A 15,970-nucleotide genomic window follows, 5' to 3' on the forward strand; every position below is an offset into this window, starting at 1 on the left:
CGCCTGAGCCCTGCGCAGCCGGAACAAAAAGTTCCGGCCAGCGCTAAGGGCTGGATCGGAGGCGGCTGACGTCAGGACGTCGGCTGACGTCGATGACGTCACTCCGCTCGTCGCTATGGCGACGATATAAGCAAAACAAGGAAGGCCGCTCATTGCGGCCTTCCTTGTTTATTCTGGGCGCCGGAGGCGATCGGAAGATCGCCTCCGAAAGGCCCTCTAGTGGGCTTTCATGCAGCCAACTTTCAGTTGGCTGCATGAAATAGTTTTTTTTTTATTTAAAAAAAACCCTCCCGCAGCCACCCTGGCGATTTAATCAGAACGCCAGGGTGGTTAAAGGACAACAGCAAGAACTACATTACAGGTCCATCTACATGGACAAACCCCATTCAGCAGAGAACATAATTGAGGAAGGTGGATAAAAGCAGAGTACTCACTAACATCGGTGTACCCTGCAGCTCAAATAGAATTCTGGGCAACGTCTAAATTCATTGCATGACTGTAGCATATACTCACCTCTGCTACTCTAACTGAACAGCTCACAAGTCGCCAAGATGAAAATCCCCACTGCTCGCCTTGAGCTATAAACAGCTTTGTGTGACCCTATCAAGGCCACAATTCATCCATTGAAAAAAAAAGACTAGTACTAGTGATATAGACACTTCCCCCACTCAAGGGCATACAGATAAAGCTCCAGGAGAAAGCCACAGCCTCCATACAGAGATTAAGTCATAGCTATAGGATACCTAAGGACGACGCGTAGATAGAGTGGCATCTAGACAAGATAGGGAAGCAGGTGAGAATTACCGAAGGAGGAAGGTCGCCATCAGGACTCCTGAAAAGACAAGGTGTGGTAAGTAGACCGGGCACCTGGTGGCACGGATGGATGGAAAGCCAGCTCTGATAGGGCCAAGTTTATATCCTAAATTGCTACATTTTGGCAGACTTTTTGGTTTGGTCACATTTTCTGAGCTGAAAGGTTGACACAAAAAAAAAGGTTCCAAGTAGACCTCTTGGATTACATACTGATCAAAGTCCATCAACTCCAGGCGCAGTTCAAAATTACAAATCAGTCCAGCAACCAAACACAAATCATGCCTTCAAAGTCTATGATGGACAGGAAGAAGTGTTATCTATAAAATATGTATTGGATAATAATCCGATAGTTTGTGGAGGGGAGCCGCAGCAGACAGGACACTGGAGGGATGGAAGAAGAGGCCGGACATATTATGCAAGGTGCAAGTATAATGCTCATATGCTTATTTCAATGATTTGCTCCACATGCAACCATGGCCTGTGGTTTCATCACTACACCTACAGAAGACGTAAGTGTTTTGCTTTGAGAATAGTAATAGAAAACATGCCTACCAACTCCAACAGAACCGAACGGCTGGGCCATCAAGGCGCTGGGGCTAAACTGGTTGTAGGATGGCATCCTGCTGAATGGAGCATAGGCATTTGCATTCTGCTGGAATGATGAAGTGGCTGAAGTTCCTAGAGAAGACTAGAGAGAAGAGATTATCACTTCAGCCCTCAGGGTTATTTTCACCTTATAGATGCAAGTAATCTTCACATTTCAGCACTCATTCATTCCCCAATAACTTTAACATTACTTATCACACCTAAATGATTGTCTTTTTGTGGCACAAATTAGGCTTTTATGTTTGTTTTAGTAATTATATTTTTTAAGAACAAACAAAAAAAAAAAAACAAACAAAAACCACCATTTCTCCATTTCCACCCACTTTAGCTTTAAACAAACGATGTTAGAATATACATATAAAAGTAACTCGTGTCACTCTTCGTGTTACAAACACACAACATCTCTCAGTTGATAGCTAATTGGGCATCTAGCAGGATATTAACTCCAAAGTGTGCAAGTGGCTTTGTACAGGCCTTTTTTTTTTTTTTTTTTTTTTTTTTTTTTAAGTATTTAAGCACCATTCTGTATTTTCATTGCCTAAAAGCAGGGGGGAAAAAAAACAACCAGTGCTATTCAAAAGTGGGCGTTTCATAAACTACCGACATATGTAGGTTTGCTGAAACTTTCTCAAGATTCACTAACTTTCAAAAATTACCTTTTTTTACATTATGGATTGAGTTTGTCACTACCCATTTTTTATGTGACAGGGTCCAAGCAATATAAGATATCAAAATGTATTCTACACCTCGATTAAAATGAGGTCACATATACATCATTTGATGAACTGGATGTACAGCAATCCGTAGGTTCGGTTACGGCTTTTTTTGTAGTTTATTCAAATAGGGGCTGGTTAGTGTTAGGAATAGTTGAGGGGTGGCTAGGCAAAGTTAGCAGAGGGTTCAGGTGAGAGAGTTAGGGTAAGGAGGGTATAGCACTACAGTAGAATATCAGTAGTTTAACCAATATTCTATTACTGTCATTTTGTGCCTATTAACCACTTGACACCCACAGTGCTAACCCCCCTAAAAGACCAGGCCATTTTTTGCAGTACTGGGCTGTGCAGGCTTTTCAGCCTCCTGCACAGCCCAGCTAATCGGACTCACTTTTTGTCCCTAAGGGGACATGCCGCCGGAGGGGTCCGATCGCTGCGGCCATTTTTTCCCCAGCCTCTATGGAGGCTCTCTCCCTCCCGTAAGCTTTATGGAACAGGACGGCGATCCATCCTGTTCCGCCTCTCATAGGCATCAGCCTATGAGAGGACGGCGCTCCCCGGATCGCCAATCTCGTACAGAGCTGCCGGGGACCGCAGCGCTGTACAGTTGTAGACAAAGGGGATTTCTTTCCCCTTACGTTTACAAACAGCCTGCTAGCCGCGATCGGCGGCTAGCAGGCTAATCACGGAACTCAGTTCCGTGAAGTGGCAGGGAACGATCACGCATGCGTGCGGCCGTTCCCTGTGAAACTGCAGCCCCAGACATAAGCACTTTTTTTTAATCAACTAAGCTATTACCAGCAGCAACAGTGTTCATTGAGGGACTAGGTAGGACAGTGATTGGCCAAGAAATCACGTGAACTCTTGGACATAGCTCCTACGTCCAGGTGGCATGTGCAACGGTTTTTACGGATGTAGGAGTTACAACCTGGCAGCATAAGTGGTTAATGAATTGCAAATGCTAAATATGGTAACCTACATCCTAAAATGTCTACATGGAGCTATTAAAACCTTTGGTCAGGAAAAAAAAAAAAAAAAAGAAAAACACACACCTAAAGGATTATTAGGTACACCATACTAATACAGTGTTTGACCCCCTTTCACCTTCAGAACTGTCTTAATTATATATGGCATTGATTCAACAAGGTGCTGAACGCATGCTTTAGACATGTTGGCCAATATTGATAGGATAGCATCTTGCAGTTGATAGAGATTTGTGGGATGCACATCCTGGGCACAAAGCTCCTGTTCCATCACATCCCAAAGATGCTCTATTGGGTTGAGATATGGTGACTGTGGGGGCCATTTTAGTACAGTGAACTTATTGTCATATTCCAGAAACCAATTTGAAATGATTTGAGCTTTGTGACATGGTGCATTATCCTGCTGGAAGCAGCCATCAGAGGATGGGTACATGGTGGTCATTAAGGGATGGACATGGTCAGAAAATGCTCAGGTAGCCCGTGGCATTAAAACGATGCCCAATTGGCACTAAGGGGCCTAAAGTGTGCCAAGAAAACATCCCCTGCACCATGACACCACAACCAGCAGCCTGCACAACTGTAACAAGGCATGATGGATCTTTGTTATTCTGTTTACACCAAATTTTGGCTACCGAGACTCTTCAGACCAGGCAACATTTTCCAGTCTTCAACTGTCCAAGCTCGTGCAAATTGTAGCCTCTTTTTCCTATTGCAGTGGAGATGAGTGGTACCCAGTGGGGTCTTCTGCTGTTGTAGCCCATCTGCCTCAAGGTTGTGCATGTTGTGGCTTCACAAATGGTTTGCTGCATACCTTGGTTGTAATGAGTGGTTATTTCAGTCAACGTTTTTCTTCTATCAGCTTGAATCTGTCAGCCCATTCTCCTCTGACCGCTAGCATCAACAAGACATTTTTGCCCACAGGACTGCCGCATACTGGATGTTTTTTCTTTTTTCACACCATTCTTTGTAATCCCTAGAAATGGTTGTGCGTGAAAATCCCAGTAACTGAGCAGATTGTGAAATACTCAGACCGGCCCGTCTGGCACCAACAACCATGCCACGCTCAGAATTGCTTAAAGCGGATCCGAGATGAAAAAACTATAAACAAGTAACTTGTCTATATATCTTATCTAAAGTTTAGATAGTTTACACAGAAAATCTAGCTGCAAACAGCTTTAATAGAATATGAGTATTTCTTCCTGTGATACAATGACAGCAGCAATGTTTGTAAACATTACACAGAGGCAGGCTTATCTGCATCTTGAGCAAAAAAACCTAATCCCCCCTCCTCCTGTCTGCCTCTGAAACCTCTGGCTAGTAATACCTGCCCCTCCTCCTGCCCAGACTGAGCTCCCATGAGCTCTTGCTACTGTCTGAAAGTGCCTTGGCTCTCTGAAAACCTGTGGGCGTGGCTTGGTTAGTTTATAGGGACTTCGAGTATTAAAACAAAAAAGTATTTGGCTTGGAAAGGAACACAATTAAGCAATGTGTAAAAGTTAATCTCGGATCCACTTTAAATCACCTTACTTTCCCATTCTGACATTCAGTTTGGAGTTCAGGAGATTATCTTAACCAGGACCACACCCCTAAATGCATTGAAGCAACTGCCATGTGATTGGTTGATTAGATAATTGCATTAATGAGAAATTGAACAGGTGTTCCTAATAATCCTTTAGTAGAGCATCTTGCAATGCAAACAAACCATTCCTGCATTGGAAGCATGGATCTGCTGCATAGTACCTTTACCTTTCCTGGCAACAGCCCATCTTCACTACAGTTTTGAACTTCCCACAAGAGTTCTGTGGCTAACAGTCCTGTGGCCACACATGTGAAACCCTAAAGCTCTTGCAGGAAGCTTCCAACTGCAGGACAACTGCTGCCAGAGCAGGGAGGGGCAAGTATGGTTACAGGCATGCTTCCAATGTAAATTGTGCTTGAACATAATCCAAGTTCTAGTCTCAGATGAGCCGACCCCTAACTTTTGGCTTATCCACACGTGTCTATGGCAATTTCTTTTATTTGGCTTGGAGGCACTAAGGTACCATCCTTTCACCTAACAGAGCTCATCCTTCCTACCTCCAGGCTGCTGCTGCTGCAAAATATACTCTCTGACCAGCTCTGCAGAGTCCATTTTCTCCCTGATCAGAGTAGAACTTTCCCACAGCTTTGTAGGGTATCAACTGACGTTTTTAGGCAAACATTTTTAAAGCACACAACCTAAGTGACCGATAGGCCAGAGGACCAAGCTAGACATACCTGAACAATTGCTGGATCTTGAGGTAAGGAGCACGGTGGCTTTGGGGGTTCACACACTGTAAGGTCTTTGATATCACTTCCCCGGAATATGATGTATTCAAACACCTCATCTCGAGGAGGAATTGGTCTATCCGTAGGTCGATCTTCAGTTCCAAAGGAACGCACTGAAAAGGAAAAAAAGTTTGTAAGGATAAGATTCCTGACACAAAAAAAAAGCTATAAAGACATTATTGCATTGTGTTTTCGGTACTATTTAGTTAAGGGAGGTGCAGGGGTAAACCGCATTGAGGGAAAAAAAAAAAAAAATGACAAAAGCTCAGGCCTCAGAGAGGCCAACCAGGCACCCACTAGTATCTGCCGATGATGGTCTAAGTCATGGCCCTGGTGCCGTTTTGGCAATGGCTGCTCTCCACAGAAGAGTCCCTCAGAGTGTACTATAGTAGTAAAAAGGTTTCTGGGTACTTATCCGTTAGCTGGGCGCATCCGGCAGGTGGCGCTAATTACTATTCCCAATCCAGGCTGACATGGATAGTAGGGAAAGATGCAACTCTGGTGGAGTTTTGTCGCCACCTGCCAGATGCGCCCGGTTAACGGATAAGTACCGGTTTCTGTACCGTGTTAGCCAAACAAATTATGTAGGTAGAAAAACAACAAAGTCTTGTAAAAGTAATACCTTTTAATGGCTAACTGATAAAGTTAAATAATGCAAGCTGTCTGGGATCTAGTCCCCTTCTTCAGTTATATTTCCAGATGTAAGCTGAAGTAAATCACAGATGCAGCAAGGTAAATAGTAAACACAAAGATGACAGTTGTGCTGGTTACCATTCAGCAGTTAGATGTCAGGTGATCAGCAGGCTGGAGACAGTGAGCTCATGCAAGCACACATGAAAAATAGCAGGTTTCTGAAGATCGTGTTACGCGGTGGGTAGCGGCGCATCGGCGGCAATCGTTAGAAACACGCAGCAAGCAAAGTGCTTGTTGCGTGTTTTTTTTAACCCATTCAGGTTCCGTCGTTTTCACGTGAGAAATGTTCACCTCCCATTCATTAGCCTATAACTTTATCACAATGAACTGATCTATATCTTGTTTTTTCCGCCACCAATTAGGCTTTCTTTGGGGGGGGTACATTTTGCTAAGAGCCACTTTACTGTAAATGCATTTTAACAGGAAGAAGAAAAAAAATGGAAAAATTCATTATTTCTCAGTTTTCAGCCATTATAGTTTTAAAATACATGCCTCCATAATTAAAACTCACGTATTGTATTTGCCCATATGTCCCTATCACAATGTATGGCGACAATATTTTATTTGGAAATAAAGGTGCATTTTTTCCGTTTTGCATCTATCACTAGTTACAAGTTTAAAATTAAAAAAATATAGAAATATTTCATCTTTACATTGATATTTAAAAAGTTTAGGCCCTTAGGTAAATATTTACATTTTTTTTATTGTAATGTGTTTTTTTTTTTATAGTAAACGTTTTATTTGGGTAGTTTTGGGAGGGTGGGAGGTAAACAATAGGTTTGTAATGTAAATGTGTGTTGATTTTCATTTTTTTTTTATTTTCAGTTGTATTACTTTTTGGCCACAAGATGGCGGCCATGAGTTTGTTTACATGACGTCACTCTAAGCGTAACACACGCTTAGAGTGACACATCTGGGAGGGAAAAGCCAGAAAAGGCACAGCTTCCGAGAGAAGCTGTCGCTTTTTCAGCGGGGGAGAGGAATCAGTGATCGGGCACAGTAGCCCGATTCACTGATTGCTTGGCTACCGAATCCGCGGCCGGGAGTGCGCGTGCAATCGGCCGCGGGAGCGCGCATGGTTCCTGGACGTAGTTTCTACGTCCAGGAACCAAAATGGGTAAAAAAAATAAAATAAAATAAAAGGCAAATCGGCCGAGCAGGGCCTGAGAAATCCTCCCGCGCGGCTTACCCCGAACACCGCCAGGAAGGTTAAACATCTTCATTAATTTGTACTCTTTTGCCCTTAAGAATAAGTACTTTGAGAACCAGATATTAAGGAGCTAAAAGATTTTATACATACCTGGGGCTTCCTCCAGCCCCATAAGCCTGGATCGCTCCCACGCCGCCGTCCTCCGCTTCCTGGATCCGCCGGTACCGGGTCCCGTACTTTCAACCTGGTGCTTCCCTCAGCCCCCTGCAGCTGATCGGTGCCCACGTAGAGTTGCTCTGATGCTCCTGGACCCGCCGGCGGCTACCTCCGGTTTCGCCGTCACCGGCGAAATAGCACTCCCTTCCTTGCCGCAATAGCAGTATAGGGGGTGCTATTGTGGCTGGGAACACGAAGAATCACTTGCGTTCCCCAGCCTGATGGCAGGTGGCGGCGAAACCGAAAGTAGCCGCCGGTGGGCCCAGGAGCATCAGAGCGACTCTACGTGGGCACCGATCAGCTGCAGGAGGCTGAGGGAAGCCCCAGGTGAGTAAAACTCTTTTTTATTTTTGACTTAAGGTTCACTTTAAGGGCAACTTTAAAAATGAACAAGCAAGAAAAGATTTCTGAGTAAAAATATATGAAGATGTTTAAGACATTAAAGTGACTAACAAAAATTACTACGTTTTTTCTACCATCCTACAAGTTCCTAAACCTATTCTAATGTGTTCTGGCTTACTGTAGCTCTTTCTACTATAACCATCTCTGTAATAAATCAATGTATCTTTCCCCTGTCAGACTTGTCGGCCTGTGTCTGGAAGGCTGCCAAGTTCTTCAGTGTTGAACTGTTCCTCTATGCACACTCCAGTGTGTGTTTTATTTACATAAGCCAGCAGCTTCTCTGCTATCTTATCAGTGATAGAAGAGAGCTGGATAAAAATTCTCCTCTGGAGGCTGTGAAAGGAGCTGGTCTGTCACATACTGAGGAATTAACGACATAGGTAGAGCTGTCTGCAGGAAGCCTGTAATGTTCAGTGCATGAGAGAAGCTGGGGACAGAAGGTAAACACACACAAGTGATCTCTTGAGATTCAGAAGTAAGGCTGTATACAGCCTGCTTGTGTATGGATGTATTTTCTATGTGTGGACATGCTGTACATCAACCTACTTCCTGTTTTGGTGGCCATTTTGTTTGTTTATAAACAAACTTTTTAAAACTGTTTTTGACTACTTTTAATGCGGCGGGGAGCGGTGAAATTGTGACAGAGGGTAATAGGAGATGTCCCCTAACACACTGGTATGTTTACTTTTGTGCGATTTTAACAATACAGATTCTCTTTAACAGAGGGTTTAAATTGTGGAATGGGATTTATGACTCCTTATGTAGTAACATGATTGACTTGGCTTCATGATCTTCAGAAACCGCCTATCGCCATAAGGTTAGCCGCAACAGCGCCCCCGCTGGAGCCAGGAAAGGTAAATAAATCAGCGCTTACCAGCCTTGTCGAGGGAGGATTCCGGGACACTTCGGGGGGAGCAAGCGCTGGACTGCCTGCAGCTACAGCGGAGCAGGAAGCCTCATTGGGATCCTGAGGCTTCCCCCTACCGAGGTCAGTACCCCCCCCCCCCCCCGGGACCTTTTTTGTTACAGAGCCTCTTTAACGGTTATACAAGTCAATACAAAACATGCTGTGAACAGTATTGACATGCATACTGCATAAAAATCAATACTCTCCTGCACTGTATACTAGACCCTTGCCGACACATTGACAAGTTACAGGAAAAAAAGTGTTATGAAAATTAGATCTTTTTTCACAGAAATCCTGGGGAAATTGAAGGCCAGGGAGGTTAAATTTTGGTATTCCACATAAAATTGGGATTGATGAAAAAATTCGCAAAATCACTTCCAAGAGATGGAGAGTGCGTCAAATACTTGGTCATCAAGTTTCCAGGCCTGTTAGAGGCAGAATTGAAGGAAGTCAGACCAAACAATAGAATAGTTGATCAAGGATTTCTACCATGATGGATCCTTAAAAAAAAAAAAAGTGCACTGCATTTAAAGGGAACCTAAACTGAGAAGGATATGGATTTTTCCTTTTAAAATACAAATTGCCTGACTCTCCTGCTGATCCTGTGTCTCCAATACTTTTGGCCACAGCCCCTGAATTAGCATGCATGCTTGTTTCAGGTGTGTGATTCAGCCACTACTGCAGCCAAAGGGATCAGTAGGACTGCCAGGCAACTGGTATGGTTTAAAAGGAAATGTCCATATCCCTCTGAGTTTAGGTTCCCTGTAAAGAAGGCATACAGAAATGTTTGGCGATTTTTGTAGTGAGGGTCTTTATTGCCTAGATGAATGCTGAAAGCATTTCAAACTTTAGGCTGCCTGATGAGTTTGAAAGTGCATTTCCTCCAGTCCTGCCTCAGTGTTTTACACAGAACTTTCTTTCCAGCTGGGCAGCTTGAAAAAGTAGCCGTGATGGTGGGGGAATGCAGGGTCAGTGCTCCTCTGTGCAACTCTGCATACAGCATAGGAAGAGAATGGGGAGGTGAGCCGACAGCCAGGTGCTCACCAAAATTAGCTGGGTGGAGCACCCGGCTAAAAAGTACCTAGGAAGAACACTGCACCTTGAAAATTTGGAAGCTGTGAGTGAGGAACAAGGTGAACGATTCCACCAAGACATTGGGAGGGTTTACGCTAATAAACAAACTGCACTCACCTGGGGCTTCTTTCAGCTCCTGGCAGTCGATCGGTGCCCTCAGCGCAGCTCCTCTCCCTCCGGGCGTCCAGCGGTGAGGAAGCATTCTGTGCGCTCCATGGCGGGGAAGGGGGGGGGGGTCATGTGGTGTAGAGAAGTAATCGGGTCTCTACTGCGCATAACTACCCGATGACGTCACCTACACGTGACCCCCCCGCCGTGGAACGCACATGACGCCGACCCGGAAGCTGACCTGGCGAGGTCGGCTTCTTCACCGCTGGACGCCCAGAGGGAGAGGAGCTGCGCCGAGGGCACCGATCGACTGCCAGGAGCTGGAAGAAGCCCCAGGTAAGTGCAGTTTTTCTTTATTTAGTAGCGCGGATCTTCCCCTTAAAGTGGACCCAAATTAAAAATACAAGATTTTAGAAATAAAATCTATTTTCTAAATAATAAATAGCAGCCTTTTCAGCTGCATTCAGGAGGCTGTAGCTAGTACAGTAAAAAGAAGAGAAAGAAAAAAAAAGAAAAAAAAGAAAAAAAAAACCGCAGGGGTACCAGGAGCCCTTATGGTGTATTATCTTCAGGTAAGTTGGATAAAAATAAGAGTAAATTATACTCACAAGTGTAGGTTGCTATAAAGGCAACCACTTGTACAGGCATGTAGGGAAATCCCGTCCCCACTCGGTCTTTGAGATGGTCAGTCGCTGCTCCTTAGGGAAAAAAAGGCTTCCAGTAAAAAGAAGAGAAAGAAAAAAAACCGCAGGGGTACCAGGAGCCCTTATGGTGTATTATCTTCAGGTAAGTTGGATAAAAATAAGAGTAAATTATACTCACAAGTGTAGGTTGCTATAAAGGAAGTAAAAAATCAGCTGCATGATGACAAATATAAAATATTTTACATTTATTGGAGGAATTCCTCCCTTCCTTCCTTTCATATTGCCGGGACAGAATCCGGCAAACTGGTGGAGTAGAAGGTGACCGGCAAAGGAGGAATTGCCAATGGCTGCCACCTGTATAACCCTAGTTATGAAAAGAGAAGGGTGGAAAATATGCACTAAAATGCTCATAGGCTTGAAGGAGTGTTTATCTTTGTATGTGTCAGAGTGCTGCAACTAAATATTTTGATTTAAAAAAAATGTTTGGTTTGGGTCCGCTTTCACTGAGAGGGATATGGATGTTCCCTTTTAAACAATACCAGTTGCCTGTCCACCCTGCAGATCTCTTTGGCTGCAGTAGGGGCAAATACATATCTTTAGTTTAGGTTCCCTTTTTTAAAGGGAACATGGAGGCTGCCATACTTATTTCCTTGTAAACAATACCAGTTGATCTTCTGGCATACAGTACATAGTGTCAGAGTCAAAACTCTGGAACTATGACTAATCTGGTAAAACCTGAGTCAGAGTACTTGATCTGCATAGGCTTGTTCTGAGTCTATGGCTAACAAGCATGCAGCTAATCCAGTCTAACTCAGTCAGAGCACCTGATCTGCATGCTTGTTGAGGGGCTGTGGCTAAAAGTATTACGGCTGGAATACACGGGACGACCGGCGGCTCGATTAGCCGCCGGATCGACCCCAGCAGTGTCCCCGCGGATCGATTACCGCTCGTCCCCGCCGGCTCTTCCTCATCAGCGCTCGATTCCCTGCCATTGTTCGCCGGCGGGGATCGAGCAGGTGAGGGTCGAGCGGCATGATCCGACAAGCTGATAATATTCAGCCGGCCCAATCAGCTGGTCGATACACGGTACAGAAACGTACCGTGTATCCCCAGCATTAGAGACACAGGATCAGCAGGAGAGTCAGGCAACTGGTATTTTAAATGGAAAAATCTATATCCTCTGTTTAGGTTCCCTTTAAAGAGATGGAAAGAAGATACCAGGAAAAATGGAGTATTACAATGATCGCAGACTACTGGCAGGCTTCCCTTGGCTGCTTCAGGGACATTCCACATGCTACTTACAAGCATAAATGCACTAAAGAGCCTTACATTCAGTGTATATAGGTGAACTCAATTCAGTTCAAAAAGATTTAAAAAAAAAAAAATTGTAACAAAACTTAAATTTTACAAGTTTATTTGCATGGATTTTGAGCTATTGCCTTATTTAACAGTTACCTAAATTGTCAAGAAACCTGACATATGTAGGTAGAAAAAAAAAAAACAGTCTTGTAAAAGTAGTACCTTTTAATGGCTAACTGATAAAGTTAAATAATGCAAGCTTTCTGGGATCTAGTCCCCTTCTTCTGGCATATTTCCAGATGTTAGCTGTAGTACAACACTGATGCAGGTAAATAGCAACAGGAAGATGTGCTGGTTGCCGTTTAGCAGTTATGGCCCATACTCACGAGGGACTTTTGTCGCCTCAACACGCGGCGCGCGTGTTGCGGCGACAGGTCGCCCGTGAGTATGGGCCGTTGCCCGCGCGCGCACCCCGAACTGTCGCCCGTCGCTCATGTCGCCATGCGATTGAAAGTTTCAATCGCATGGCAACAGTCGCCGCCGCACCTCCGCCGCAACTGTCGCTAGTCCGCGTGAGTACGCGGACTAGCGACAGCAACATGATAGTAAATAAACGGCGCTTCCGGCGGGGGGAGGGACAACGGTGACAGCTTCCGTCGCATCAGTTGCCAGGTCCCTCCGCCGTGTGTATGCGGAGGGACCTGGCGACTAGCTGTCGCCAGCATGTCGCAAGCACGCTCCCGTGTGCTTGCGACATGCAAAAAAGTTGCCCGTGAGTATGGGCCATTAGATGTCAGGTGATCAGCAGGCTGGAGCCAGTGAGCTCATGCAAGCAAACATGAAATCTAGCAGGAAACCTGACAAAACTGAGGTCATTTTTTGATTCAGTGCACAACCTGTGTTCTTGAAGTAAACATGGGCTGACTGCTAAGAAGTGAATTAGTGAATTTACAACATGGCCCTCCCCCAATGACCTTGTGTTCTGTCAAAATGAACTTTCTGGAGAAGTCTTTACCAGAAATTACCAGAAGCCAAACCAGATCTTTCCATGATGCTAGTCAGATTTGGGAACAGGTGAGGTTATCAGTGGACTAAGCATGCCACAACCCTGATTAGCCTTGTGCAAAAATAAGTTTCAGACCCCCTAAAGTCCAGTTGAGAAAAAGCCTACAGAAGAGTGGAATCATTCGCTCATCTCTAATAGCAATGATACCGGCTGCTGGGTGTCACGGTGGCCTAGTGGATAGCACCCTAGCCTCGCAGAGCCTTAAATTTATGTTCTCCTGAAGTCTGGATGGGTTTCCTCCTGCATTTCAAAACCATAAAAGGTGTATTGGCTTCCCCCCAAATTAGCCCTAGACTCCTGAGGACAGTTAGTGACATCACTATACAGTATACTTAAAGTGCTGCAGAAGAGGTCAGTGCTGTATAAATACATAATATGGTAGGGCAGACTGACAGGGATTAAATTGTGAGCTCTCCTGAAGACAGTCAGTGACAGGACTATGTACTCTATAAAGTGCTGCAGAAGAGGTCAATGCTATATAAATACATAATGTGGTAGGTCATTAGACTATGACAGGGATTTGATTGTGAGCTCCTCTAAGAACAACCAATGACATGACTATGTACTTTGAAGAGGTCAGTGGTAGATAAATACATGTGATAGGATATTATACTATGACTATGGTACAATTAAATAGTGAGCTCCCGAGGACAGTCTGTGGCATTACTATGTAATGTGTTGCAAAGTCAGAGCTATAAAAATACATAAGACACGGTAGGACATTAGACCATGACTATGGAAGAGATTAGAATGTGAGCTCTTCTGAGGACAGTCAGTGACATGACTATATTATGTAAATTGCTGTAGAAACTGTCAGAGATATATAAATACATAATATGGTAGGACATTAGACAATGGTAGGACTAGATTGTGAGCTTCTCTGAGGACAGTCAGTGACATGGCTATGTACTCTGTAAAGTGCTGCACAAGATGCCAGTACTATATAAATACATAATAAATATGGTGGGACTTTACTATGGTGGGATTAGAGTGTGTGCTCTGGGGTTAGTCAGTAATATACATGGAGTTGGGAGGCCACACAATGATTTCTGGGGTTCCCATTCATATAAAGTTTTGCCTGGAGTGGGAGGGGCTTTCCTGTGTGCCCCCAGCAGACTACAAGTCCCAGCATGCCTCCCGTATGAGCGAGGGATGAGGCAGAAGGACTCGTCCTCGTCTCTCCCACACGGAGACCCCGCATAGTGACAGGGGAGGCGGCGGTACCTTTGGCCAGGGCCACAGTGGAGTTCTCGGTGTCGATGGTGTAGAGGATCCCCTCATAGCGGATCTCGGCCTTGGAGATGAGGCTGATCTTGCTGCCGATGTACGGCGTCCCTCCGCTCATTATGCCGGTCGGATGTATGCGGATTGTACGCTGCTGCCTCCTTTTTCCTCTCTTGACGTCTCTCCGTTCTGCCCTGGCTCTATATCAATATGGCCGCCGCCTTCATCTTCTCGCGCGAGGCACGCCGGGAAGGCGCCGCCGCTGCTGCGTTGTCCTCTCGCGAGATGAGAGCTGGAGACGTGTTTCAGGCGCTCGCGCCGTTTCCAGCACATGGCGACCCAAACAGCGGCCAGCCTGAGAGAGGCGGGGCCACGTCACCATGGTAACCAGACAGAGCCGAGAGCAAGCTGGAGCTGGTGAGGCGGCTCTGACAGGATTTGTGTTAATTCTAGAAACCAGCTAAAATGTGAAGAAATCATTATATATGGGAGAATATAGAGAATTAGTCTAGTGTAGCAACAACTGCCCCTCCTTTCAATAACTGCTGCTGCTAAAATCAGTGTGCCCAATGACGGTGGCATAGCAATAGTAGGTGTAGAGGTAGCAACTGCATCGGGGCCCTTGGGCCAGAGCAGAGGGGCCCAGAAGGGTCCACCCTCTATCACAGTATTAGCTCTCTATTGGTCCTGTGCTGGTAATAATCACTTCTGTAGATGCTTTGAATAGTGGTTATTAACCTTCTTGCTCAGCTCGGGGTAACCTGCGCAGAAGGATTTCTCCGGCCCCGCTGGGCCGATTTTCAAAAATTTTTTTTTACTGCACGCAGCTAGCACTTTGCTAGCTGCGTGCATTTTCCGATTGCCGCTGCTCGCCGCCAATTCGACGCTTGAATTAAGTTTTTTTCATCTATTGATGTATTTATATAGCACCGACATGTTACGCAGCGCTGTACAGAGTATCTGAGTATATCTTGCCACTAACTGTCCCTCAGAGGGGCTCACAATCTAGTCCCTACCATAGTCATATGTCTATGTATGTCTTGTGTAGTGCATGTATCATAGTCTAGGGCCAATTTTGTAGGAAGCCAACTTATCTATGTTTTTGGGATGTGAGAGAAACCCAGAGTGCTCAGAGGAAACCCACACAGACACAGGGAGAACATACAAGCTCCTTGCAGATGTTGACCTGGCTGGGATTTAAACCAGGGACCCAGCGCTGTAAGGCGAGAGCGCTAACCACTACACCACCGTGCTGTATCATGTACAGGCACACCAGCCAATCTTAAACGTTTATTGTGCTAACAATACATTCGCCTCCAGAAGTCTCTAGTGGATAATACTTGTATTGCAACTGGGGCATAATAATACAGAATTGGCTGGGGATTTTCACAGCTTCTTATGGATTGACTATTGAGGACAGCTATAAATATAAAAAATATATACATTTCAATGTGCTTTTAATTTGTTTTAAAGTGCCCCGGAAGTTACTTACCTCAGGAGGGGAATGCCTCTCGAGCCATATGCGCGCTACAGCTGACCTGATCAGGTTTGGCTATCCGAAAGCCTCTAGTGCGCATGCGCAGACAGACAAATGTAAATATTATTGGGCCTGTGTGTTCGGGGCAGCCACCGCTGGATCGGGCTGGTGGAGGGAGATGGAGGAAGCCTCATTAAGATCCAGAGGCTTCTCACTCCTGAGGTAAGTACCCCCCATGGTACCCTGACCAGGCATCCCACTTTTGCTAGGACACGTCCCGGATTTGGC

At 45.1% G+C, this 15,970-nt stretch overlaps 1 protein-coding gene and 1 long non-coding RNA gene across 9 annotated transcripts in view; one reads left to right on the forward strand and one right to left on the reverse strand.

The window, feature by feature from the left end:
- The window catches only part of LSM14A (LSM14A mRNA processing body assembly factor), a 28,276-nt gene extending 13,786 nt beyond the window's left edge, over positions 1–14,490 (reverse strand). For both annotated transcript variants that reach the window (XM_068261384.1, XM_068261383.1), the window contains exons 1-3: positions 14,206–14,490; positions 5,372–5,535; positions 1,366–1,501 (exon numbers count right to left, since the gene is read on the reverse strand). In XM_068261384.1, coding sequence (XP_068117485.1) covers positions 1,366–1,501; positions 5,372–5,535; positions 14,206–14,326 — 421 coding nt within the window. In that variant the 5' untranslated portion in view covers positions 14,327–14,490. The remainder of the gene's footprint in view (positions 1–1,365; positions 1,502–5,371; positions 5,536–14,205) is intronic.
- Positions 14,491–14,536: 46 nt separating this feature from the next.
- Positions 14,537–15,970, forward strand: part of LOC137538597 (uncharacterized) — an 887,672-nt gene continuing 886,238 nt past the window's right edge. For all 7 annotated transcript variants that reach the window (XR_011024839.1, XR_011024841.1, XR_011024844.1 and 4 more), the window contains exon 1: positions 14,537–14,622. This is a non-coding gene — a long non-coding RNA (uncharacterized lncRNA). The remainder of the gene's footprint in view (positions 14,623–15,970) is intronic.

The sequence above is a fragment of the Hyperolius riggenbachi genome, chromosome 11 (genome assembly GCF_040937935.1).
Source record: "Hyperolius riggenbachi isolate aHypRig1 chromosome 11, aHypRig1.pri, whole genome shotgun sequence".
Taxonomy (NCBI): domain Eukaryota; kingdom Metazoa; phylum Chordata; class Amphibia; order Anura; family Hyperoliidae; genus Hyperolius; species Hyperolius riggenbachi.